Raw genomic sequence first — 25980 nt, 5'->3', positions numbered from 1 at the left:
TAAAACATTCTGAGATGTAGCCATTATTTACTATTTTACACCTAGGGTTACTATACATAGTTTTAACCCATTTTATAAGAGATTCCCCAAAATTGAAAATATTCTAGGCATTTATATATAAACTCCAGTCGTACTTTATCAAAAGACTTTTCAAAATCATCTATGAAAACCAGGCCTGGTGTCCCAGGTATTCTATTGTTTCCAGTACTTGTCTTATATTATCTCCAATGTATCGTCCATGTAAAAAAAACTGTCTGATTAGGATGAATAATATCTGACAATACTTTTAAAATTCTATGCGCCAAGCATTTTGCTATGATTTTTGCATCACAACACTGAAGTGTAAGAGGTCTCCAATTATTTTAATGGACTGGATCTATATATATACCACTTGGGTCCTGTTTCAGTAATAATGATATCAGACCTTCTTGTTGCATGTCTGATAATCTAATATTTATATAGGAGTGGTTAAAACATGCTAATAATGGTACTCTGAGTATATCCCAAAAAGTTTTGTATACTTCCACTGGTATGCCATCCAGCCCTGGAGTTTTCCCAGCCTTAAAGGCCCCAATTGCATCAAGAAGTTCCTCCTCTGTAATTTTGCCTTCACATGAGTCTTTCTGTACATATGTTAATTTCACATTATTATTAGGAAGAAATCCATACAATTAGCTTCGGTTAGTGGAGATGGAGGAGACTGAAACGAAAACATATTCTTAATGTACTTTACTTTCTCTTTCAAAATATCATTCGGTGAATCATGCATAACTCCATTATTTGTAACAAGTTTTAATTAATTTTTTTGGGTCCACACACAAACACAGTGTCCGAATACTCATACTTGTGTCCGAAATAGTAGGCCGTTTGAGTATTTGAAAAAATCTGTTTTATAGTATCTCAAAGTGCATCAAAAGCAAAAAACAAACAGGCAATACATCATCATGAGTAGTCTATCTATAGCTCGCTAGCTCAACCAATAGAGGTCAAGTCTTTGAGTGCATGCATCCTCTAAAGATGGAGAGTGAGGGCTACAGACGATCCTTTCCGGTTCATATGTGAAGCCGTAACTGATGGTGCATTGAAGACAACAGGGAACTCCCACAAAAAATATTGCTCCGACTGGGAAAAATCATTTTGAATGGTCAGCCAACTCGGAATTACAAGTCAGAAACTCGGATGTCATCCTAGAGCTCTGACTTCTCCAACCTGAAGATCACGAAGTCATGATTTTTCCCAGTGTGAGCTAATTTTGTTTCCGAATTCCCAGTTGTCTTGAACGTACCAAAAGTAATATGTTTATAAGCATGGCATGGCATGCTTCATTTTTACTATACAATATGTGCTGAATAGAATAGTATGCAATTAGTACACAACCTTCCCACAATAAGTTGGGTGAATTTTGGCCCGTTCCTCCTGACAGAGCTGGTGTAACTGAGTCAGGTTTGTAGGCCTCCTTGCTCGCACACGCTTTTTCAGTTCTGCCCACAATTTTTTTTATAGGATTGAGGTCAGGGCTTTGTGATGGCCACTCTAATACCTTGACTTTGTTGTCTTTAAGCCATTTTGCCACAACTTTGGAAGTATGCTTGAGGTCTTTGTCCATTTGGAAGACCCATTTGCGACCAAGCTTTAACTTCCTGACTGATGTCTTGAGATGTTGCTTCAATATATCCACATAATTTTCCTCCCTCATGATATCATCTATTTTGTGAAGTGCACCAGTCCGTCCTGCAGCAAAGCACCCCCACAACAGGATGCTGCCACCCCTGTGCTTCACGGTTGGGATGGTGTTCTCCAAAAAGTACATTCTTTGTCCCCATGTGCAGATGCAAACCGTAGTCGGGCTTTTTATGGCGGTTTTGGAGCAGTGGTTTCTTCCTTGCTGAGTGGCCTTTCAGGTTATGCCGATATAGGACTCGTTTTACTGTGAATACAGATACTTTGTACCGGTTTCCTCCAGCATCTTCACAAGGTCCTTTGCTGTGGTTCTGGGATTGATTTGCACTTTTCGCACCAAAGTACGTTCATCTCTAGGAGACAGAATGCGTCTCCTTCCTGAGAGGTATGACAGCTGCGTGGTCCCATGGTGTTTACACTTGCGTACTATTGTTTGTACAGATGAACGTGGTACCTTCAGGGGTTTGGAAATTGCTCCCAAGGATGCCCCAGACTTGTGGAGGTCTACCATTTTTTTCTGAGGTCTTGGCTGATTTCTTTTGATTTTCCCATGATGTCAAGCAAAGAGGCACTGCGTTTGAAGGTAGGCCTTGAAATACATCCACAGGTACACCTCCAATTGACTCAAATTATGTCAATTAGCCTATCAGAAGCTTCTAAAGCCATGACATAATTTTCTGGAATTTTCCAAGCTGTTTAAAGTCAGCTTAGTGTACGTAAACTTCTGACCCACTGGAATTGTGATACAGTGAAATAATCTCTGTGAACAATTGTTGGAAAAATTACTTGTCATGCACAAAGTGGATGTCCTAACCGACTTGCCAAAACTATAGTTTAACAAGAAATTTGTGGAGTGGTTAAAAAACAAGTTTTAACGACTCCAACCTAAGTGTATGTAAACTTCTGACTTCAACTGTACACACACGCGTACACACACATACACTTACACACATACACTTACACACACACTTACACACACACACACACACTTACACACACTTACACACACTTACACACACACACACACACACACACACACACACACACACACACACACACACACACACACACACACACACACACACACACACACACACACACACACGCTGAGGGAGAGGGGGGAAAGAAACAACAACAACCATGATCATTTTTACCAACAAAATAGGGAAAAAAAAACAAAATGACACAACAGTGAGGCGAACAAGGTTGTTAGTGTCTGAGGGCTGAGGGGTTAGCGGCTGTGACCTCACGAAGCAGCACTCAGGGCTCCCTCACTAATACGACACGACACACTAAACCCGCTCTATTTTTACTCCCCTCAAGACTCCAGCTTATCCGCCAGTTGCTGTTGCTTTTTTTTCTTATTTGTTTTCATTCAACGTTAACGGTACGGGGCTTCAGGCTTTTTAACCCCCCTCTCAAGTACACACACACACACACACAGAGAACCAAGCCCCTGTGGGTGTAAGCCGCTGTACACTGTGCAGCTCTACCTCCATGTCATTTTAGGTTTACCTGACAGGTTGGCTGGTTTAGGGATGATGGTGTAAGGCTACGGGTTCCTTTCATGGTATATAATACACAGCCAACGGCACAGGGATTAACGCAGGGGGAGAGGTGTCTCACCTTAATTCTTCCCTTGGCAGCAGAACAGCATACAAGTGCCTCCAGAAAGGGGCACAATGTCTTGTATAACTTGCCTAAATGTGTACATTTAATTTAAACAGAGAGGTTGGATGAGGTTCAAAGCTATTGAAGTGATATGAGTGGGGTAACTCAGTGAATTTTATTAATCTGTGCTCTTCTATTCCAGCATATTTTACAGCCACAGTATGATGGAGTCTATTACACTGCTATTACAATGTGTACAATGTAATTGCCTGGAATCACACTTGTCTTTACAGCATGATAAATTAAGGAGGAGATGCTTGTGCAGCAGATCCTTACAGGTTTTCATTGTTGTTGTTTTGTTTGTTTTAACTTGGTTTAGGGGTTTGGCCACTGGATAACAGAGCTCTTACTGTATCTGAACAAAGGAGGACATTGTTGAGGTCTCTGGGGGTACCAGGTAGATATTCTGACCCATATAACTCATTATGGACCCACAGGTTGAGTGGATGCCATGTCAAAGGAAAAGATTAAAGGTATTTGTAAGGTATTTTGACCTCTATACCACTAACCGCATTCTTTTCTCGCTCGCTCGCTCGCTCTCTCTCTCTCTCTCTCTCTCTCCCCCACCTTTGTCTCCTCCCCTTTCTCGCAGCAGATACGGCAGCAAGAGACTACTACAAGGGCTACCCGATGGTGGACTACTCCCGCCATCACTCCTCGCCCCCCACCTTCCAGCCCATCGCCTTTCACAAGGACAAGCCCTTCCTGCCCCCTCCAGACATCCACGCCCCACTGGCCATAACCATCACCGCCGCCCAGCTCCCCAAACCCAAGATCTCCAAGACTAACACCCACCCGCTTACCTCCAGCTCAGCCTTCAAAGTCTGGGACCCCAGTAAAGGCCATGTCCAGCATCCAACGGCCTCCCACATCGGGCAGGCACAGCAGCAGCATCCGCAGCATCCGCAGCATCAGCAGCATCCGCAACATCAACAACATCAACAGCATCAACAGCAGTTACATCAACAACATCAACAGCAGTTACATCAACAACATCAACAGCAGTTACATCAACAGCCCAACAGCCGCCGGCAGGCCTACTCCAACAAGCGGAAGTTCAGCATTGAGACGCTCCCAGAACTCTTCTCCCAGCCCCTGGGCTATGGACAGTCGCCCCACATGCACCCCAAAAACAAGGGGCTGCCCACCAACAGCAAGACAGAGGTCACAGTCTGAACATGAACGTTTGGAGAGCAGGAGAGCAAGAAAAAAGTCTATAGGACTGGGAGTAAGGCCTGGGAGCGAGAGCTTTTTGTACGAATCAATGTCGTGTTGATGGCTGGGGGGATGAACAGGGACAGGCAATCTTCTTTTGCTATTTTAATTGCAGGTTTTCTTTGTTATTGATAATGTAACACCCAAAAACGGAAGGTATCAATCACATGAAGTGACTCGCTCTCTCTAGACCTGGTTCCTTTAAATTCCCTCTCTGTCCTAGCGTCCTCCCGATTTTGTTTTGGTAAATCTCCTCTTTGCTCCCCCTGGCACCACTACTCTACAAATCCCTACCCCCCCACACACTTACACACTCTCCTACTGTTTGCAGCCTGTCAGAGTGGTACACATGGGTAAAGCACCTCCAGGACCCTGAACAACAGCAGTGACAATGCCATTGTCTTGTCAGCTCCCATCACCCTCCATCCAGAACAGAGTGAGATACCATTCTGGCAAATCTGTACCAGCGAGAGAGAGGGAGAGGAAGAGAGAGAAACAGCGGGAAAGGAGGTGCTTGTTTATTCATCCTGAAGCATAAGGGATGAGGAACTAAGCTGGACAGAGGTTTGGTACGGCAAGCACCTCCTGTTCGTCACCTGCTGGAGAAGAGCCCTGAAACTTCAGACCCCCTGGTCGTCAAAACTGGGGAATCTCACACAGTGGTTGTGTCTGGAGACTCCCTGGGAATCGTCAGCGTCCACGTCTCTCAGCGTTGTGTTGTTTGTTGTTGTCTTAATCGGTGACACATGCATCGGAAAGGGCAAACAGCACAGGTATCAGCAAGGTCACCACAGTCGTGTTAAATGGAACTGTCTGTGTTAGTGAAGCTTCAGCAGAGGCCAGACGCAAATCGCAAGGGACAATAGGCGCCTGCAAGAGGGCAGGACAGGTCACCGTGTCTGTCCTGGGTAATATGGTGCCAAAGGCAATGCAAGGGTGGGAAGGGTGGGAAGTTGTAGTTGTGAAGTAAAGGTCATTGCTTTTTTATTTTATCTTAGCTTTGGCTTGCTGTTGAAGAATTTATCCAAACATGAATGCACGAAGGTCAGTCAGGAAGGAAAATCATACACAGAGTATTTTATTAAAGTATGTCTTCTAGACTGGCAGCAATTCATGTGATGCATGCATATATTATTGTAACATTAAAATAGGCTTTAATATGATAATTTTGTTGAATGCAGGTGTATGGTTCATCTATATGTATAATGAGTCACTTTAAATGCAGCTGGGTTGAAGCTGGTGGCTAAACATAGACATTACAGTAAGTCTTTCCCAACCACAAGGATTTTTTCCAATAGTCAAGCTACAGGAGAGCAAGCAACTCATCTTGGCTCATTATCATTTTACACTTGACCGCAAGGTACAATATTTGCATGGAAATCTGATACGTCTAAGTTCACACAAGCGCCGTCCTTCACCGTACGTTTCAGTGGACTCTCCTGCAATTTAGCCCAAACCTCAAGCTTAATGTATTATCTTAAGTAAACAGGTTACGCCGCAGTGCATACCTACGCCCAGCGTATTCCAGACAGGTGGAACCGTATCAACGGATGGCAGCAAGTCAGTCGTGTTTACTAGAGACATTCACCATCTGCTGCTACTGTAGCTCCTCCCCACCAACCAGCTTCCAGCCTGTTCCTGAGCTCCACCAGACCCCCTTTCCCCAGCGGGCTTGACTTATGGTGGGAGCCTCCAGCATCCAACCCCTGCATGGTCTTCCAAGCTGTTCCCAGCCAGGGGACACCATGCCTCCTCACAGGGGGTGCAGCCATAACTAATGATACCCAATCCCCAGCATGGCAGGCCCTCACACACGCTCACACACTAGGCATGCATTGAGTGGAGCAGGGCTTTTACACTGTTAAATGATTTGGAGATTCATTCAGCTGCTATTGTCGAGCCATTCTGTGTTACGGACAGACACCAAGTGGTTTCACTGTAGCCTATGCAGCAGCATGATATGGAATATATGACATTTTAATTGATTTAAACTACGTGCAGCCGATGGAGTCATTCATGTTGGAATTGGCTATTGGAGACAATTATGGGTTAATGCTTATGTTACATTTCATTGGGGATTTGAATGATCTGTTCACGGTTCATACTTCAGGATTTCTAAAGCTGTTATGTAATGTACATAAGACCCACGTGGAGTTGTTGTTCTTATGACATGGTTGAATAAAAGTAAATCAGAAATAGAGAAGTGTTGGGATATGCACATTACATGTATAAATATGCATCATGCACATCTGCACTCATAGCTACCGTATGCAGCATGCACGGTCACCATTTAGCTTTCTCCAACTTCAATTCGTAAACGAGGGGGGTTACACACAATGATTCTTAGCTTAACAGCCCAGCCATACAAAGTATTCTATGGACTCTCTCCTTTATCATTCAGGATGCATTAGTGGTTGTGAACAAGCAATGGATGTGTGCAAGTAACAAGCAATATGTTCTGTCTGCAAAGCAATAAGTACCCATCTATCTGCAAACCCTCTCTCTGGAGTCTGTCTTTGGACCATTCTGGAGTCCTTTAAATGTGGGGAGCTGAGGTGGAGGCAGAGCTGCATGGACCCAGATTTGTTGTTGTTGTTGCAATCTCAGGCTCTTCTGAAAGATATTTAGGACTATTTTCTCAGAAACCAGACCACTGAGCTATTCACAGAGCTTATTTTTATTCTCTCTTCTCTCTCCTCCTGCGCTTCTCCGGCAGAGGAAGTTGCATTAGCGAATCAGAACTCTGAGAACCCTATCCACTCAGAAAAAAAGCTTGATTAGCTCTCCATGACCTTTTACTATTGGACGGATTCAAATGTTATTTTACAGACACAATTCCAGCAAGGCCATACTAAAGAAAACACAAACCTACAAGCTGTTATCAGGGCTGGCCTGCAAGAGTGGACACCTCTGAAACCCCAGCTGAGCTCTACAGGCTGCAGGCACTAGGATAGTGTTGCTAATGCTAGCTGAACGATGCTGAAGTTGTGACACATGGATCCTTCAGGCTCCAGGGAGTCTCCATGAGGAGGGTGAGTCTCTGTGAGGCCTCAAGGACAAACACAGCCTGGGGCCAAGCTGACAGCTAGCGAGGCACCAGGATGGCGCCTTGGCTTGCCTCCTATAGTAGAACGAAGCACTGTAATTGGCTGAGATTCCACCTTAATATCCCTCTTCTTCCCATCCTAGTGCTGAGCGAATGTTGACCCGCAGGTATATCTGACTCATAGGAGACAAACACTGCTGACTGTTCTATACAGTGACACCCTCCTTGAGTATCATTTACCCAGTGAAGGGCCTTTTTGGCGTACAGGTATGCCAGACTCTTTTTGCCGCAGGCCTCTGTACAGTGAATCCTACACCAATACTGTCACAGTAAACCCGCTGGTTTTGGATTGCCTCAGTCTGTGTTAGTCAAAAGTGAATTAATGCTGTCGAAGGCTTACTGGCCCAAAGTTTTGCCTCAGTTTCTCAACACTGGACGAGGAGCAGGACAGAGCAGCCATGTATATCTCACAGTCACCCATTCTGTGGTTGTAGGTGCTGGACCAAAACAATTCTTATCAGGAGAAATTGAGTACACGTAACTGATAGCACACAGTGGGAATGTCAGACTGTGGACCATCAATTTAGTGTGCATACTCAATCTCTACTGATTACACTGTATATACAGCACCCTAAAAGAGCTGAATGACTGTTCTTTGTAAAACTTCCTTAAACGCAACTATTCTACAACAGGTTATCTGAATGCAACCTGGTAGACATACTTGGGTTTCATCCTTAGCAATATATTGTGTATGATTTTTTTTGTACTGTATTCGGATTGGAAGTTCTTTCAAAAAAGTAGCGTTTGACTGATGAGAGATGAAGTGCTTTCAGATTCAAAACTGGCCACACACTCCTTCCCAACAGAAAACGTCCTGTGTTTGAAGCTTGTGCTTTTTCGGATACTATGTATGGTACATACACTCATGTATTCATGTCAAAAATGCATTGTATTCAAGTGCTTTGGCAACACATTAGTTAACAATGACGATTGAAGATTTGTGATTCCTGTGCAGCTTATATCTGCAAATCATTTGTTCCATACCTTTGGTAGTAGACTACCTTTGATTGCTATGTACTTGTGTATATATATTGTACCACTTGTCTGCTGTAAAAATGGTTAAATACTTGTTTTATATAAGGGCTTTTTATAGACTTAAACAAGAAAAACACATCTTTCTCTTGTTTTGCATTGAGAGCTACCAGTGTTTGGGTCACCCAGATTGCGGTGTCCAAATTAATTTGTTCTGATATCTCCGATTTGGCTGAATCTGTTTCTCTGGGTTGTTAGCTGGCAGAAGCGTTTTAGACCCCTCGAGTATGTGAAGTTATCTGACAACATGCGAGGCTAATGAGGGGAGGCCTACTCCTCGTTCTATCAGCTAAAAGTCCCCCCTTCCCCCTACTCCACTCTGTAAAGCAGGGCAAATACTGGTACTCTTGTCAGCAAGATTTCTTTACCATTAAGCTGCCATACCAACCTCTTCCCCAGCACCGTGAAGCAGTATCAGTGGTGCGTAAACGCTTAAGACAAGGAAGAAACCATAGGGAGGATTTTAATTGACGTCCTTAACCAAGCATCTATCGAGTACCTTTGCCATTCCTGTAGACTTGGTCAAGGAAATAGCCCAATTATAAATGTAAAATTGGATTGTTTTGAATGAAATTGTCATCTAATTTGATTTATATTCAAGGTCCATGGCTTTTAAATGAATCCGAAAATTGGTTTGGACACCTCTTAATATGCCCAGGCTGTCTAGATAGAACGGAGATACAAGTTCATTAAGGTGCTGGAACAGTGCATGTTTTGACCAGAAATGATATTCATTTAGCTGACGGGCCTGTACTAATTATACTGCCCTGACATCTAAAAATAATCTTTGTTGTTGCAGGTATTCTTATGTTCTCTGTTTACATGTGGTTTTGATTATGCAGTTCTTTATTCATAGTTAAAGGCCACGAGAAATGGAGCTAAAAATGTATATTTAATGTCTAGAAAAATGTGTAGGCCTACATGATGTGAATAAATGTGTACACACAAACACACATGCACTCAGTACAGTACACACTGACACAGTAAATACAATTCCAGAAGAACAGGCAAGACAAATGAAAAGCATATTTTATGTTAATTTGGAGGCTATCATTCACATTGTATAAGGAAGACAGGCACTGTCAACAGAAAAAGAAAAAAACACTTTGGTCTGGGCATGTTCTCCATGAGTTCAGCATTTATCTGGGCATCCCTCTCTCATAGTGCACTGCATTTGTTTTGTTCTGCCACCCCATCCCAAACGGAGACCCAGGCCAGCTGTCACTGATGTTTGACTTCATTTATATGTCTCCAGGGTCTGGACTGACTCCATCAGAGAGAGCAAAGAGCCAAACGCCACAAACCAAATCCCTCTCTCGCTCTCTCTCACATCCTCCCACTCCAGTAGTGGACAACCTGAGGCAATGTCCAGAATTAGGAATGTTAAATGTTCAGGTTAAAAGACTCTGAAATACATAGCAGCACACTCCTATTATAGAGCGTAAATATAACTACACTAAAGGTTTACAGGATGTTGCATTTGGGCAGCAGATCAGTTGATAGGAGAGTTCCAATGAGCTAATTCCACAAAGACAGGGGACATTGATATGAGGGAAATTAAAAATCCCTCCCACCCAACCTTTACACTTCAGTTCTATGCAGATTCAATCATTCTCATTAAGACACCATCCTAGCATCAACAGGGTCCTTTCATTCCCTAGCTGTTTACTTACATTTTAAAAGAGGTTATCATTGATGATGATGACGATGATGATAATGACAATAATGATGAAGATTGTTTCCATTTTTACAGCACTAATTACAATATTTGAGGAAGAGTCAAGGTCAAAGTTATTGTCTGGCTTTTTAACCATCTCTTTTTAGAGGAAACCTTACTAAGTGTTCTTTGTATGAACTTGATAAAAAAAAATTAAATGGTCAGAGAAACCTTGTGTCTTGGCATGTTTGTGTGAGTGTCTGCCAGACAGGGAGTAAAAAAAGAGAATTTGCAAAACGTACAATATGTTACGAATTTGCAAAACGTATGATATGTTACTGATTCCAATTTGTTGTGGCTAACATTAGCTAGCTAGTTAAAGTTCGCTAGACTAGGTGTTCAAATCAAATTTGTCACATGCACCGAATACAACACGTATAGACCTTACAGTGAAATGCTTACTTACAAGCCCTTCACCAACAATGCAGTTAAGAAAAATATGTGTTAAGTAAAAAATAGATAAGTAAAAAAAATACTAAATAAAAGTAACAAGTAATTAAAGAGCAGCAGTAAAATAACAGTAGCGAGGCTATATACAGAGGGTACCGGTACAGAGTCAATGTGCGGGGGCCCTGGTCAGTCAGGGTAATTGAGGTAATATGTACATGTAGGTAGAGTTAAAGTGACTATGCATAGATAGTAAACAGAGAATAGAAGCAATGCAAAAGGGTGGGGGGGGGGGGGGGGGGGGGGCAATGCAAATAGTCTGGGTTAGAAGTTAGGTTAAAGTTAGGGGAAGTGTTAGCTAACATGCTAAATAGCGGCAAAGTATCTCAAAAGTAGTAAGTAGTTGCAAATTAGCTAAAATGCTAAAGTTGTCCATGATGAGATTCGAACACGTAACCTTTGGGTTGCTAGACGGTCGCATTATACTCCCACCCATCCACCCGGATTGACCATTCACTCTTCCTCCCTTTCGTTTCTTGTCTTACGTAAACATACCAAACACATCATATCATACTAATTTCAGTCTCCAGGCTTTACATTTACTATGTTACCCATAGTCTATGAGACCAGGCTGTGTAGATAAGGGAGACCATGAACACTAAAAAGGGAATGCAGTCCATAATGAAGGAAATTAATAAATCATAAAGCTATGGGAGAGGAAAAGAAAAAGCAAGAATAAGACAGCACGGGACAATGAAAGAAGAAGCAGGAAGAATGGAAGTGGGGAAAAAAGGAATGTGACATTTCCAGAAGGAAAGAGGGAAGCAGAACCAAAGGAATTGAACACGAGAGAGACAAAGACAGACAGCACTAGATTATGAGACAGAGACAAGAGCGACAGCAAAACCGGAGAGAGCTGACTACGAGAGAGATAAGCCCACCACATGAGGAACCAGCATTGTGATTGTAATACTGCTGATTGATTGTTAACTGTGCTGCAAGAATGGGGGGCCTTGAGGGGCGGCTGGGCCTGAGGGGAGGGAGCAGAATAGGGGATTTGAGACAGGCAACAGTCTGGCACAACAGTAAGGGGTGCTTGGACTGCAGTCGGAGGATATCGAGCCTTTCAAACCTCCCTCTCCACACATATGCTCTCGCACACACACTCACGTCATACACTCTGGCACTCAAACACACACACACACACGCCCACACACACACTCTGCAGGCCAGCGACAGCTCCATCAATCTCATTGGCTCAGTGTCTGCACACAGCAGCTGTCAGTGCACAGGCAGGAAGGTCCCAGGCTGCAACGACAGGCTTAAGAAAAGGGAGAGAGAGGGAAGTGTGTGGATGGAAAACACGGAGGACAATGAGAAATAGATAAGAGCAGACACGGGTCAAGCAACTGACATATGCAGGCTCTGTGCTCTGAGTGGTGTGGTGGTTCTGTAATGGTCAGTCACTCGGGCCGTAATGGTGTGTGAACGGCTGGACACCGTCTGTCTGTCTGCAGAGGGGCATCGACAGCGACCTCAGTACATTAGATGGATGGGCTCCATCGATCTTCCCATCCACCGTTTCATAAACTCAATTAAATTTGAGCACTCCTGAAGAGCTGCATAGTCCACCTGCATTGCTATTCTCCCATTTGGAAGGAAATCAGGCACCCTTTACTTGAAGGTCACATCACACCCTGTTGGCCAGAAGAGGTAATGCAGGAAAGAAAAAAGGATTTGGTTCCCTTCCAAGTCTGTACTGTACTTCCGTCAATCAACTCAATTTGCAGCTCTACCTCTACAGGACTCTTTTATCCCCAATAATGTCAACCGGAGGATTGTCATTTGTCAAATTAATTCCAGAGATTGCTTCAATCCCCCAACAATGGAAGGTAGGCACCCCCACCACTTCATAAAACACTAGTGACCCTAATCAATATGTATGGTTTAAGAGGGGTGATCTGTGATGGAGTAGTGGGTGGGGATGGACAGCCCATAAAACCTGATGGACTATTTCAGTGCAGAAAATGAATTAAACGCAGAGGAATTCATTGCGATTGGACACATCCGGAACAACTTAAGCGGGATGGGAGGGGGCATGTGGGTGGATGGGGCGGCGGGGGGTCTCGAGTGACGTTTTCAATTAGTTGGCAGAAATAAAGTACCTTACTCAATACTCAGAGACCTGCACACTATTGTTTCATTTTTAATTACAGTCAGGAATAAAGTAGCAAGAGGAACTGGAAAGACGGGACACTTCTTCACTGAGAAAATAAAAGCTTAAAACAGATTAACTTTGCTAATTGGCCGGAAAATTCATTGGGCTTCCAGATTGGTTAATTAAACGAAAGGGACAATATGGGAGGGACAAGAGTAGAACTAGTGTGCTTTCAAATAATCTTTTAACGGTTCCTTAAAACGTTTGGGGGGGGGGGGGGGGGTATTAACTGCTTATTGAAAGAGTTCAGTTTTGACAAGTGTCCAGAAGCCCCTTGGATCTTCATTGAAGAGGTAAGGGTAGAGGACGATGGCTGCTGTGACTGAGTCCTGTAAGGTTTTTGAGAAAACATTAAATAAAACAATGTATACAAAGATGATCCAAAGATACAAATTGTACAGTGGGGCAAAAAAGTATTGTCAGCCACCAATTGTGCAAGTTCTCCCACTTAAAAAGATGAGGCCTGTAATTTTCTTCTTCTACTTCAACTATGACAGACAAAATGAGAAAAAAAAAATCCAGAAATTCACATTGTAGGATTTTTAATGAATTTATTTGCAAATTATGGTAGAAAATAAGTATTTGGTCACCTACAAACAAGCAAGATTTCTGGCTCTCACAGACCTGTAACTTCTTTAAGAGGCTCCTCTGTCCTCCGCTCGTTACCTGTATTAATGGCATCTGTTTGAACTTGTTATCAGCATAAAAGACACCCGTCCACAACCTCAAACAGTCACACTCCAAACTCCACTATGGCCAAGACCAAAGAGCTGTCAAAGGACACCAGAAACAAAATTGTAGACCTGCACCAGGCTGGGAAGACTGAATCTGCAATAGGTAAGCAGCTTGGTTTGAAGAAATCAACTGTGGGAGCAATTATTAGGAAATGTAAGACATACCGACCACTGATAATCTCCCTCGATCTGGGGCCCCACGCAAGATCTCACCCCGTGGGGTCAAAATGATCACAAGAACAGTGAGCAAAAATCCCAGAACCACACGGGAGGACCTAGTGAATGACCTGCAGAGAGCTGGGACCAAAGTAACAAAGCCTACCATCAGTAACACACTACGCCGCCAGGGACTCAAATCCTGCAGTGCCAGACGTGTCCCCCTGCTTAAGCCAGTACATGTCCAGGCCCGTCTGAAGTTTGCTAGAGAGCATTGGGATGATCCAGAAGAAGATTGGGAGAATGTTATATGGTCAGACGAAACCAAAATAGAACTTTTTGGTAAAAACTCAACTCGTCGTGTTTGGAGGACAAAGAATGCTGAGTTGCATCCAAAGAACACCATTCCTACTGTGAAGCATGGGGGTGGAAACATCATGCTTTGGGGCTGTTTTCCTGCAAAGTGACCAGGACGACTGATCCGTGTAAAAGGAAAGAATGAATGGGGCCATGTATCGTGAGATTTTGAGTGAAAACCTCCTTCCATCATCAAGGGCATTGAAGATGAAACGTGGCTGGGTCTTTCAGCATGACAATGATCCCAAACACACCGCCCGTGCAACAAAGGAGTGGCTTCGTAAGAAGCATTTCAAGGTCCTGGAGTGGCCTAGCCAGTCTCCAGATCTCAACCCCATAGAAAATCTTTGGAGGGAGTTGAAAGTCCGTGTTGCCCAGCAACAGCCCCAAAACATCACTGCTCTAGAGGAGATCTGCATGGAGGAATGGGTCAAAATACCAGCAACAGTGTGTTAAAACCTTGTGAAGACTTACAGAAAACGTTTGACCTCTGTCATTGCCAACAAAGGGTATATAACAAAGTATTGATATAAACTTTTGTTATTGACCAAATACTTATTTTCCACCATAATTTGCTAATACATTCATTAAAAATCCTACAATGTGATTTTCTGGATTTCATATAGTCACATAGTCTGTCAAGTGTACCTATAATGAAAATTACAGGCCTCATCTTTTTAAGTGGGAGAACTTGCACAATTGGTGGCTGACTAAATACTTTTTTGCCCCACTGTATATACATTTGTGTTCCTCCTTGTCAGTATACCTGCAGACACACAGACAAAGAAAAGTGAACACATGAAAGTGGGCAGTTGCAAAGCAGGGTCTATATCTATGGGCTAGTTGTAATACAGTAGCTTGGTCATTCTAGGGCAGGGATCATGAACTAGCTGCAGACCAATTTTTTATTGAGTAGATGGTCAGGGGGCTGGAACATATTTACAAATATATGACAAAACAGATGTAATCATTTCAAACCTTGCATACATTTGTATATGAACACATACTGTATCTCTCTTATGCATGGGAATTCTTCGGAACTGACTTCCAAAATTAAAATAACGAAGCAGATTTGCTCGTCTTTTATGTCCAACAAAACAATTATATATTGTATTATATTTTGCTCAGAAAATTTGGGGGGCTAAATAAAAATCACCCAAATTCGGGACACGGGCCACCAGTTGGAGAAACCTGCTCTAGGGCGATTCTGGTGCTAAATGACTACTTCACAGTATCCGCTTTCAAAATGTTCATCTCCAACCCTCATTCCATGCTGTGGCCCCCAAACATCCACGCTGTAAACCACAATTTATCCAATTTAAATGTAATCAATTACTTTTCTAAAAAAAAGAAAATACATAATAAAAATGTCCAAATCATGAAGAAGCCCAACCAGTTTCCCTCCCCAGAGCAATCCCCAAATCCCTCAAGTGTTGACAACTTAAAATGGAACATTTCAGAATCCCTAATACAGCAGATTGGGGCTGACTGGTCTACAATCCCTCTACCATGGAGGGTTTTCCATTCAACAGCACCAGTCAGGCCACCATGAGGGCAAAGTCAAAGAGGAGGATATACTGGACAGAAACTGCCTGTCCACCCCCACCACAGAAGCATATCTTGAATGTATGTCTGTGGTGATATGCAACAAACCATGAAAAGGATAATACATTCAAACAAGCAAGCAATGCTCAAAATTGAGCATGTGCACGTGTGTGGGTGCAGTGTTCACATCACATCCGGCCGTGATTGGGAGTCCCATAGGGCGGCACACAATTGGCCCAGCGTCGTCCGGGTTTGGCCGGGAAAGGCTGTCACTGTAAATAAGAATTTGTTCTTAACTGACTTGCCTAGTAAAATAAGGCTCAATAAAATAAAAAAAATGGTTTTCTAACTCCAGATACAGAGTTCACACTGTTGACAGAATTTGTCACAGTAAACCGTGTACTTCGTAGTGCTCCATTGCCTAAAATGGAAAAACACTGTCAAGTCAAAAAAATAACTGTGCATTATAATACATTTTCAGTGTCTAAATTGTTATATTACGGCAAGAATTTATAGGGAGGACTTTATTAATAAAACGTTTGGCAAAGGTACTGATACAGTACATGAATAATAATACAGTCCTGATGTTAAGGGGCCCCCAAAATAATAACACAGCATTCGTGATTCACCAATGTGGCTCCTGGTTCAGCAGGCATCACTATAAATGATGGAGTGGACTACAGTATACACGAAACAGGTCATCTCTGCATACTTAGTTGCTTATATAGGTTGAAATGAAACAAACATTTCCATCTTTGCAATCTCTTAACCCTAACTTACTTTAGCTACAGTACTGGCTGACATATAGTTCAGCGCGTCTATGAAAATGAACCTACGTCCAAGGGAGATCAAGTACACTACGTAGCAGCAATACCTCTGTTAAAGCAGGTTCTCATTTTTATCAAATATATAAAATCCTATCACGTCTGTCATAATGGTCTAGAGCAATATTATTAAAGCTAAGCGTGTAAGACCACGTGTTCTAAAACACGAAATCATGTTTCCTGGCATTTTCAAATATATTCCAAAATACATCCCATATTATGGGAAAAAATACATCATAGTCAAATATCACCATCTGTGGGTCTCTCCTCTGTACCAGGCTCCTCCTGCAGTTCTCCTACTCAGCCAGAGCTGCGGTCACCAGACCGCTACACTGGAGCCACGGTCTGACTCCTGCATGCATTCATGCTAACAAATAGCTACTTGATTCTCCTTCACCTTGGCTCCCCTGATCATCTCCTCTAAAGTTCTCATGAAAATAAGTAGGTTGTGGTTTTTTAACCCTAATGCTGCTAGACAGACGTGATTATTGTCTTGTTTTCACATTACTGGTTCAACATTGTTACAATATCTCCATAGTATTACTAATACTACTAAGGGCAATAATAAACGTAGACAATAGTCCAGATCGGTAGCTACGGTAAGCTGCTGACTGGCTCAGATGGAGCATCATCAACTACGGTCCACTGGGTTTGTTAACAAAGGTATTGCTGTATAAGCTACGTGTGTAAGAGGGCCTGCCTTATAGAACGTAAGGGTATACACATAAGACATCTATCAAAGTGTTAGTCAGTAAGAGGGACTGAGTTCAGAGTGCAGTAGAGCCAGTGTGTTTTTGAGTCGTTGTACCGTGCGTTGAGAAAAGAGAGAAAGAGTTGACAACGTAACATCAGCATCTATCCGTGTGGATGACAATAAGACGGTCCAGGGCTATAAGCAGGAGTCCCAGTGGAGCTGCAGGTCTGAACTGTCCAGAAAGTCCGCTGAGAAGACGCTGGGGGGCGTGTGGGGGCCCAGGGGACCCAGTGGGGCGAGCCCTGCAATCTCGTTGCTCGCCCCTCCCATGGTGATATCCAGCCAATCCATGCTGTCCAGGGCATGGTCTCCGAAGTCCAGGCCAGGGGGGTTGGCCGTGTAGCCCGACAGCTCATAGGTGTCCATGGGCGAGGATGAGTGGTCCAGGATGCTGGGGGTGCTTAGCATTTGACTGTGAAGGTCGTCAATCAGGGTCAGGGGCCCGCCAGGCTCCACCCCCAGGAGGGGTTTGCCCGTGGTGCTCTCCAAGAAGTCCTCCAGACGTCCACTTCCTGTGTTGCTTGCGTCCTGATCAACGGTGGCCGGCGCCTGCAGCTCCTCCTCCTCCCCTGTGCCTGGCTGGGGGGTCTCGGGTTCGGGAGGGGTGGGGGGCGAGAAGTGGAGCTGCAGCTGGAGAGGGGAGGGGGCCTGAGAGTGGGAAGGGGAAGGGGTGTTGGGGCGCAGTCGTGCCAGGGAAGGGTCGGGCGCTGGTTTGAAGGTGGCTGAGATTTCTGGGAGAGGAGGAGAGAGAAGAAATGTCAACCAGTAGGAGACAAATATTGAATCCGGAAACCAGAAGGAGCTCTTCTTCTATCGGCATTCAACACTCACCTCCTGTTTGAATCAGGATGTCGAAGAGATCGTCCATATGCTGGGTGGATCCATTATCCTGGGAGCAAGACACATGGAGAATAGTAAAACCTGACACAGCAACTGAGTTGAGGTGAATACAGAAGAGCAAGAGTCTTGGCATGGTTGTCCATAATGAGACCTCTGAGACACAAACATAGAAACAGCCAGGCGGCGTGGGTTACCTTGTCATCCGGTGGGTTAGGGGAGGGCGTCTGTTTGGGAGAAGGAGGGCTGAACAGGGGTTCATGGTCAAGACCTGGACTCAAATCCTCCTGATGGAAATAGAACAATGTTCTCATGTCTTAAAAATGTATACTATTAACTTGTCCCTTTAAAGAACTGCAACTACAGTACAGGTTTTAACAAGTTCACAATTACCGTTTGAGCTGGAGGAGAGGGGGAGGCGTCTTTTTCAGAAGGGGAGGAGTCATCATTGGGGAAGAAAGGCTGGAGATTGGGCGGGGCAGAGAAGGAGAGAGCGACCCCTGGGGAGTGATTGGTTGACACCTGCAGCCCCGCCTTCTGTCCCTAAGCAAAATGGGAGATAAATCTTAATGAGCTGAGATGCAAATGAGCTGAAAGCTTCATTCTGAATTTAAAACATAAATCACAAAGATGAGGAATATCATTACAGTAATTACCAGAATAATAATCACTATTACACTACATTAGTTATCAGCTCTTATATATCAAGGATGCTGTCAGTGTATTACAGGGTTTACATCATTAATTCACATAACAGACGATTATTGGAGTCACCGAGGCGTTTCCGAATGACTCTCTCACTTAATGGGACATTATCAAGAAGCCAGTCACCACCATAATTGAGGCTCCATTCACTGCTGTTCAATGGACATCCTACATTTCAGGCTTTTAGAAACGTTCCCTTACCTTTCTGGTTGGCTGTTTCACAAGGCCTGGTTGAGTTTTCGGTTTTGATTGGGTGTCACCGCTGGACAACTGAAGAGGGGATTGGCTGGGCAGCTTGGTGGGAGTTGACTGCAGTCTCTGGTAGAGACCAAGGAGAGAAATAGCGTGAGAAGAAAAGTAAGCAGCACAAGGAGTCCCTAAAAAAAACATTAGGTTTGAGTGAAAGAGGGATTTAAATGTTTACCTGCAGTATGATGTGATTGGTTGCTTTTCCCTGTGGAGTGCCTTGTGGCGTATCACTACCTTGGCTCTCGGCACAGTGATTGGTTAGTGCGATGAGGAAATGGTTGCCGTTGCTGTCTGTCACCAGGGTAGGTGTGGAGTGTGTCTTGAGGAGATCCAAGGGGAAGGAAGTGGCGGAGCGTGACTGCTGATTGAGGAACATCTGAGACACCTGGAAGAGACCAAAGGCATTAGTCAGCGAAAGACAAACACAAGGTGACACACTGACTATTTTGACTGGGATCACATTTGTTTTGCTGTCACTGTCTGCAGATCTTGTTGTGACTAGCCGTTGAGTTGTTTTGACTGCCACTGACCTGTTGTGACTTCAGCTGCTGTTGTTGTTGTTGTGCCTGCAATATCTGCTGTTGTTGATGCTTTGACTGTAACAGCTGTTGGTTCTTTGATTGTATCTGCTGTTGTTGTTGGGACAGTAGCTGTTGCTGCTGCTGCTTGAGCTGTTGCTTGTGGGACTTCTTCTTCCTCTGCTGTGAGCGGTGTTTCTGCAGATTCTGCTGGTTCTGCTGTAGGAGCAGCTGCTGCAGGGCCTGCTGCTGTGCCAGCTGCAGCGCGTTGATCTGCTGCGTCTGCTGCACCTTCAGCTGCTCCAGCTGCGACCGCTGCTGTGCCTGGATCTGCTCCAGCTGCACCTGCTGAGGTGGGGCTTCCAAGGACGGCTCGACGGCCTCTTCCACATCTCCAACCTCCTGCTTGATGGTCATCTTGGTGACCTCCATGTGGCACTGGGAAGGGGTCGGGGAGCGGGCAATGGGGCAAAATGTGGAGGGGATGCTGGGGATGTCTGGGGGTTCTTCCTTCACCCTGACAAGGCCCAGGGGTTCTGGGGGGGCGTCCCGGCCCCCTCTCTTGCCCTGTTCCAGCTGGATGCGCAGGGTCTCCACCAGCCGCTGTTTCTGCCTTAGCATGCACGTCAGCTCCTCGATCTGCTTGTCCTTCTCCTGCAGCATCTGGTCCTTGTTCACAGAGGGGGGTGCTACTTGCACGCGTTTCTGCAGAGCAGCCATGGAGAGCTGGCAGGCTGTTGGGGCCGAGCCACTCAACTCCTCTTTGATAGTGCCACGGTGCTGTGGGGAGGGATGGAGGCTTAGCTGGGTGAGGGGAGAGCTTACCTATTTGGAAAGAGAAAAGTAGTCTCTCAAGATTCAAACCATAAAACCTGATATCTGGGCACTATAAAAACGTATATATATTTTTTAAAGTAAGGACACATCTGATATAGAAAGAAGACTTACCATCTCCCCAAATGCGTCTCCATTACAGCTCGTCTCATCTGGACTCATCCCAGCTAGCGAGCGTTCCGAGGGGGCAGGAGAGACAGGCGGGGAGGAGCTAGTGCTGCCAAAGTGCATGATCTGCTGTGGAGCAGTGGTCATGAACGGGAAGGTTGCCAAGGTTACCACACCTGCATCTCCTGATTGGTGGACCACAGAGGACAGGGCCTGGTGTTGGGAAAGTTGCTGTTGCTGCTGTTTTAGTAGTTGTTTTTGTTGTTGTTGTGTTGGGTGGTTGCTTTTGGAAGCTCCGGCCCCTGACCCTGTGGCACCCCCTGCTGTTGTAGTTGTTGCACTACCACGACTGTTCTGCTGGGCCTGGTAGTTCCTCAACCGCTCGATGAGGTCATTCTTGGTGCCTGACACAGGCAAGCTCCGCAGTTTGAGCTCATGCTTCAGTTCAGCCACCTGGAGGACAAAAGAAGTAGTCAGAATGTGAAATGTTTAGACACACAGTTGGTTTTGTCAACACAGTCAACTCTTGATAAATGCAACGGCTTTTACTGACCTTCAGGTCGTCCAGGTTAGGAGGCAAACAACCTGCTGTGGCCCCTCCCACATGTGTGACATTCTGCTGGCTTGGTGCACTTTGACTGGAGGAGGATGTCGAGGGGGCTGGCATGGCCGGAGAAGGAGAGGGGCCATTGGTGGGAGGTGGTTGATCTGTTAGTGGTCTGGAGAGAAAATAACGAGAGTCAAAACCATGATAGGATAGGATACAGGCTGAAGTTGATGGGTATGTGAAACAGTTGTATACACACACGCGCAAACACACACTCACTCACTTGGGCGGTGCAGGAAGGATGGTGTGGTAGTTGTAGTGCTGCTGCTGCTGGTTGAGGATCTGCAGCTGGAGGAAGAGCTGCTGCTGGTGGAGGATCTTGGCGTAGGTGGAGTCCAGCTGAGGGGGCGGCTCGTGGTCGGCCTTCTGGTCCGGGGGGATGTACTGGTGGTACTTCAGCTTCCTCACCTTGGGCTTGTTGTCCTTGGGCTTCTTGGATCGCTGAGGGGGGCGCTCTGAGGTGGGCTTTGGCTGGGACTGCAGGGGGAAAGATCATTGAGACGTAGTGGATTAAACACTAGACTAGTCTATTGTTAACAACAGAAGTAATGCTAAACAAATAATACAAATACAATGGGCTTTGGTACAATACTCATAATTAGCTGTGACAGCTGCCACTAACCTTGATCAGTGCAGGGGTGGTTCTCAGAACTGCTGTCCCATTGCTCAACTTCACTGGTTGGCAGGGCCCATAGAAGGGAGGAAGAGGAGGGGGTGGCGGAGGAACCTGAGTGAGAAACTGTGTGGGGGTGCTGTTGCAAGCTAGGGCGTCGGGGGGAGAGGGCAGAGGGCCGTGGCCGAGTGGAGACTCCTGACCAATGGGCTGATCAGGAGAGAGAGTATCATTACTGTCCTCATCAAAGGAGGATATCTCCCCAGCAACCTTGGGGAAGTCCGTCTCTGAGGGAGAGAAAGAGAAGACAGAACAAAAGAGTGAAAAGAGAGAAGAGGGAAAGAATAGGGAGATAAACAGTTAGAGAAAGTAGAATAATGAGCCACCAGTGACAGTTCAGTCATCGTTGTTGTGATGTAGTGTGAGAGAGCCATGTAAAAAATAAAAAGCCAGGCTGTGTGTCAACATTAGCCATGCCATCATTCCTCTCAGCAGCCAGTCAGTCAGTCAGCATCAACAGAGGTTCCTGCAGTGGCAGCAGGAGGAGGTGGAGGCCTGCTGGGCCCAGGGCTTTATCATCACATTGTAAATGGCTGGTACATCCCCACGCCTTTGATAAAGACTATTATGGATCTTTTATTTACTGACGGCAGGCAGTTGGAGCGCTCAGCGAGCACCGTTGGCTATTAATTTCCCATCAGTGGGAGATGATTAATAACCAATATGGGGTTTGATTCATTCTCTTCCTGAACCAATCATGTGATGGCTTCCCCTTTGCACCGCCGTTTGTTTGTGTGTGTGTGTGTGTGTGTGTGGCGGAGAGTGTGGAAAGCAGCACAGGTTGAAGTCATGTCCCTGTTCTCTGTGTGGATATGACTGCCTGTAATTTGATTGTTGTTATTAAGAGCCACCGACAGCCGGGGAAATCCCCTGAGATTGAACCATGCTGGAACCTGACGCTCAGACATGTTTACATTCATCTTCACAGCAATCAATGCAGTTTCCATCATCTCATTTATCTCACGGTTTAACAGCACAGTAGAGACTGTTATGTGAACTCTGGTGTGGCAATACATTTCCTTTACATCTAATCCAACCAACTGTGCCAAGTCATGTCTTGATGCGTGCACAAACACAACCACACACCCACACACACAAACTGACACTCACATTTGATAGTGTTGTGTGAAATTGAAATCAACATGTTTCTGTGAACCGTGAACGCACAAATGCGAACAAACATTAGTATGATTAATATAATTTGCGCCCATGAGGGGCCCGCGGTGGGGAGGTGGGCAATGAGGTTGGCCCCTGCTCATCAGTCATGAATTTACAGAATGTGCGTAAATACATATCTAAGGTTAAGAATGATATCTCCATTCTTAGCAGCAGTTTTGAAGCATCTGAAGGCAGGCAAGGCCCTTCTAGATGGGCATGGTGGGAGAATACCAACTTGAACATCAATATGTTCATTTTGGCTGGAGGAGGAGATGGCCAGGATGGACAAGCAGAGGTTCTCACATTTTAACACACATACAGTGCATTCACAGCGTATTCGAAAAGTACTTAGACGCTTGACTTGTTCCACATTTTGTTACGTTACAGCCTTATTCTAAAATTGATTACATTTTATTTAAATCTCAGCAATGTACACACAATACCCCATAATGACAAAGCAAGAACACTTTTTTAGAAATGTTTGCAAATGTATTAAACTTATGTAATAAGGTATTTCTGTTTAAGTATTCAGTCCCTTTGCTATGAGACTCGAAATTGAGCTCAGGTGCATCCTGTTTCCACTGATCATCCTTGAGATGTTTCTACAACTTGATAGTAGTCCACCTGTGGTATATTCAATTAATTGGACATGATTTGGAAAGGCACACACCTGTCTATATAAGGACCCACAGTTGACAGTGCATGTCAGAGCAAAAACCAAGGCATGAGGTCGAAGGAATTGTCCGTAAAACTCAGAGACAGGATTGTGTCGATTCACAGATCTGGGGAAGGGTACCAAAATATTTCTGGTCCCTAAAAACACAGTGGCCTCCACTCTTAAACGGAAAAAGTTTGGAATCACCAAGACTCTTCCTATAACTGGCCGCCCAGCCAAATCGGGGAGAAGGGCCTTGGTCAGGGAGGTGACCAAGTACCCAATAGTTACTCTGACAGAGCTCCAGAGTTCCTCTGTGGAGATGGGATAACTTTCCAGAAGGACAACCATCTCCGCAGCACACCACCAATCAGGCCTTTATGGTAGAGTGGCCAGACAGAAGCCACTCCTCAGTAAAAGGCACATAACAGCCCAATTGGAGTTTGACAAAAGGTACCCAAAGACTCTCAGACCATGAAAAACAAGGTTCTCTGGTCTGATGAAACCAAGATTGAACTCTTTGGCCTGAATGCCAAGCATCCTGTCTGGAAGAAACCTGACACCATCCCTACGATGAAGCATGGTGGTGGCAGCATCATGCTGTTGGGATGTTTTTCAACGGCAGGGATTGGGAGACTAGTCAGAATTTAGGGAAAGATGAACGGAGCAAAGCACAGAGAGATCCTTGATGAAAACCTGCTCCAGAGCGCTCAGAACCTCAGACTGGGGCGAAGGTTCACCTTCCAACAGGACAACGACCTAAGCACACAGCCAAGACACCGCAGGAGTGGCTTCGGGGCAAGTCTCTGAATGTCTTTGAGCGGCCCAGCCAGAGCCCGGACTTGAACCCGATCGAACATCTATGGAGAAACCTGAAAATAGCTGTGCAGCGACGCTCCCCATCCAACCTGACAGAGCTTGACAGGATCTGCAGAGAAGAATGGGAGAAACTCCCCAAATACAGGAGTGCCAAGTTTGTAGTGTCCTACCCAAGAAGACTTGAAGCTGTAATCACTGCCAAGGGTGCTTCAACAAAGTACTGAGCAAAGGGTCTGAATACTTATATAAATGTGATATTGCAGTTTATTTTGTTTATAAAATAGCAAACATTTCTAAAAACCTGTTTTTGCTGTCATTATGGGGCATTGTGTGTAGATTGAGGGGGGGGGGACTATTGAATCCATTTTGGAATAAGGCTGTAACGTAACAAAATGTCAAGGGGTCTGAATACTTTCCGAACGCACTGTACATACACACATACACACACAGATGCACAGTATTTATATGCCGTGTGACTGGGTCCGATGTGAGCAGAGTTCATATGAGATTGTATTCAGTACCTGTTCCTGATAACCTTCATATAGAGTTTCACTGGGTGGACTATTTTTGCTTATTCAGCAGATGTTCACGTCACGCTAGTGAGCGAATTTGTGAATTATGGCAATTGGAAACATTGGGCTTGTGGAATGGTGGACTTCTTACAAGAACCTGTTTGATGCTGTTGAAATAGACTAGTGTAGTGATCATGAGAGCTCATTTGCTAGTGTGGCTACATAATATGGAGTGGTACTGTGTCTGTTAGATGCTGCTGCTTTAGTTACCTATGATGGCCTGTTTGATGCTGCTGCTTTAGTTACCTATGATGGCCTGCTTGATGCTGCTGCTTTAGTTACCTATGATGGCCTGCTTGATGCTGCTGCTTTAGTTACCTATGATGGCCTGCGTGATGCTGCTGCTTTAGTTACCTATGATGGCCTGCTTGATGCTGCTGCTTTAGTTACCTATGATGGCCTGCTTGATGCTGCTGCTTTAGTTACCTATGATGGCCTGCTTGATGCTGCTGCTGCTTTAGTTACCTATGATGGCCTGTTTGATGCTGCTGCTTTAGTTACCTATGATGGCCTGTTTGATGCTGCTGCTTTAGTTACCTATGATGGCCTGTTTGATGCTGCTGTGTACAGGCAGGATGTTCTTGTGAATGAGCTCCATGGGGCCGGGCCGGTGGGAGATCTTGTCGTTGAGGTCGTCAGCCAGACGGGCCCTCTTCAGCTGCAGTTGTTTGGCCTGAAGGGAGGGTTCCGCCGACGTCTCTGAACACACAGCACACAGCGGGTTAGCCAGCCAACAACCATCAGGCACGTGATCTTTATCAGGGAACCAGGAAATCAAAGCTGTGAGTTTCAACTTCAATGCTTATGTAATGATGCAGAAACGAAGGTAAAAGCACACAGCACAGCTAC

The 25980-nt window shown here is 44.9% G+C and overlaps 2 protein-coding genes across 12 annotated transcripts in view; one reads left to right on the top strand and one right to left on the bottom strand.

Moving 5' to 3' along the window:
- The window catches only part of LOC129833182 (protein shisa-8-like), a 98145-nt gene extending 92621 nt beyond the window's left edge, over positions 1 to 5524 (top strand). The window contains exons 5-6 of one of the 6 annotated variants that reach the window (XM_055897556.1): positions 3671 to 3748; positions 3947 to 5524. In XM_055897556.1, the coding sequence (XP_055753531.1) occupies positions 3671 to 3748; positions 3947 to 4527 (659 nt within the window). In that variant the 3' untranslated portion in view covers positions 4528 to 5524. Of the gene's footprint in view, positions 1 to 3670; positions 3749 to 3943 lie in introns of all 6 variants that reach the window. The other 5 variants (XM_055897555.1, XM_055897558.1, XM_055897557.1 and 2 more) reach the window with 5 other exon arrangements.
- Positions 5525 to 15164: 9640 nt separating this feature from the next.
- The window catches only part of LOC129833181 (myocardin-related transcription factor A-like), a 47568-nt gene continuing 36752 nt past the window's right edge, over positions 15165 to 25980 (bottom strand). For 5 of the 6 annotated variants that reach the window (XM_055897549.1, XM_055897553.1, XM_055897552.1 and 2 more), the window contains 12 exons: positions 25669 to 25884; positions 21877 to 22154; positions 21478 to 21731; positions 21201 to 21366; positions 20654 to 21100; positions 19718 to 20530; positions 19363 to 19572; positions 19140 to 19256; positions 18627 to 18776; positions 18431 to 18520; positions 18228 to 18285; positions 15165 to 18127 (listed from right to left, as the gene is read on the bottom strand). In XM_055897549.1, the coding sequence (XP_055753524.1) occupies positions 17532 to 18127; positions 18228 to 18285; positions 18431 to 18520; positions 18627 to 18776; positions 19140 to 19256; positions 19363 to 19572; positions 19718 to 20530; positions 20654 to 21100; positions 21201 to 21366; positions 21478 to 21731; positions 21877 to 22154; positions 25669 to 25884 (3395 nt within the window). In that variant the 3' untranslated portion in view covers positions 15165 to 17531. The remainder of the gene's footprint in view (positions 18128 to 18227; positions 18286 to 18430; positions 18521 to 18626; positions 18777 to 19139; positions 19257 to 19362; positions 19573 to 19717; positions 20531 to 20653; positions 21101 to 21200; positions 21367 to 21477; positions 21732 to 21876; positions 22155 to 25668; positions 25885 to 25980) is intronic. The other variant, XM_055897550.1, reaches the window with a different exon arrangement.

Source organism: Salvelinus fontinalis, chromosome 34 (assembly GCF_029448725.1).
Source record: "Salvelinus fontinalis isolate EN_2023a chromosome 34, ASM2944872v1, whole genome shotgun sequence".
NCBI classification, from domain to species: Eukaryota; Metazoa; Chordata; class Actinopteri; order Salmoniformes; family Salmonidae; genus Salvelinus; species Salvelinus fontinalis.
The sequence above is the reverse complement of the archived record's forward strand: the minus strand, read 5'-3'. Positions and strand labels throughout refer to the sequence as shown.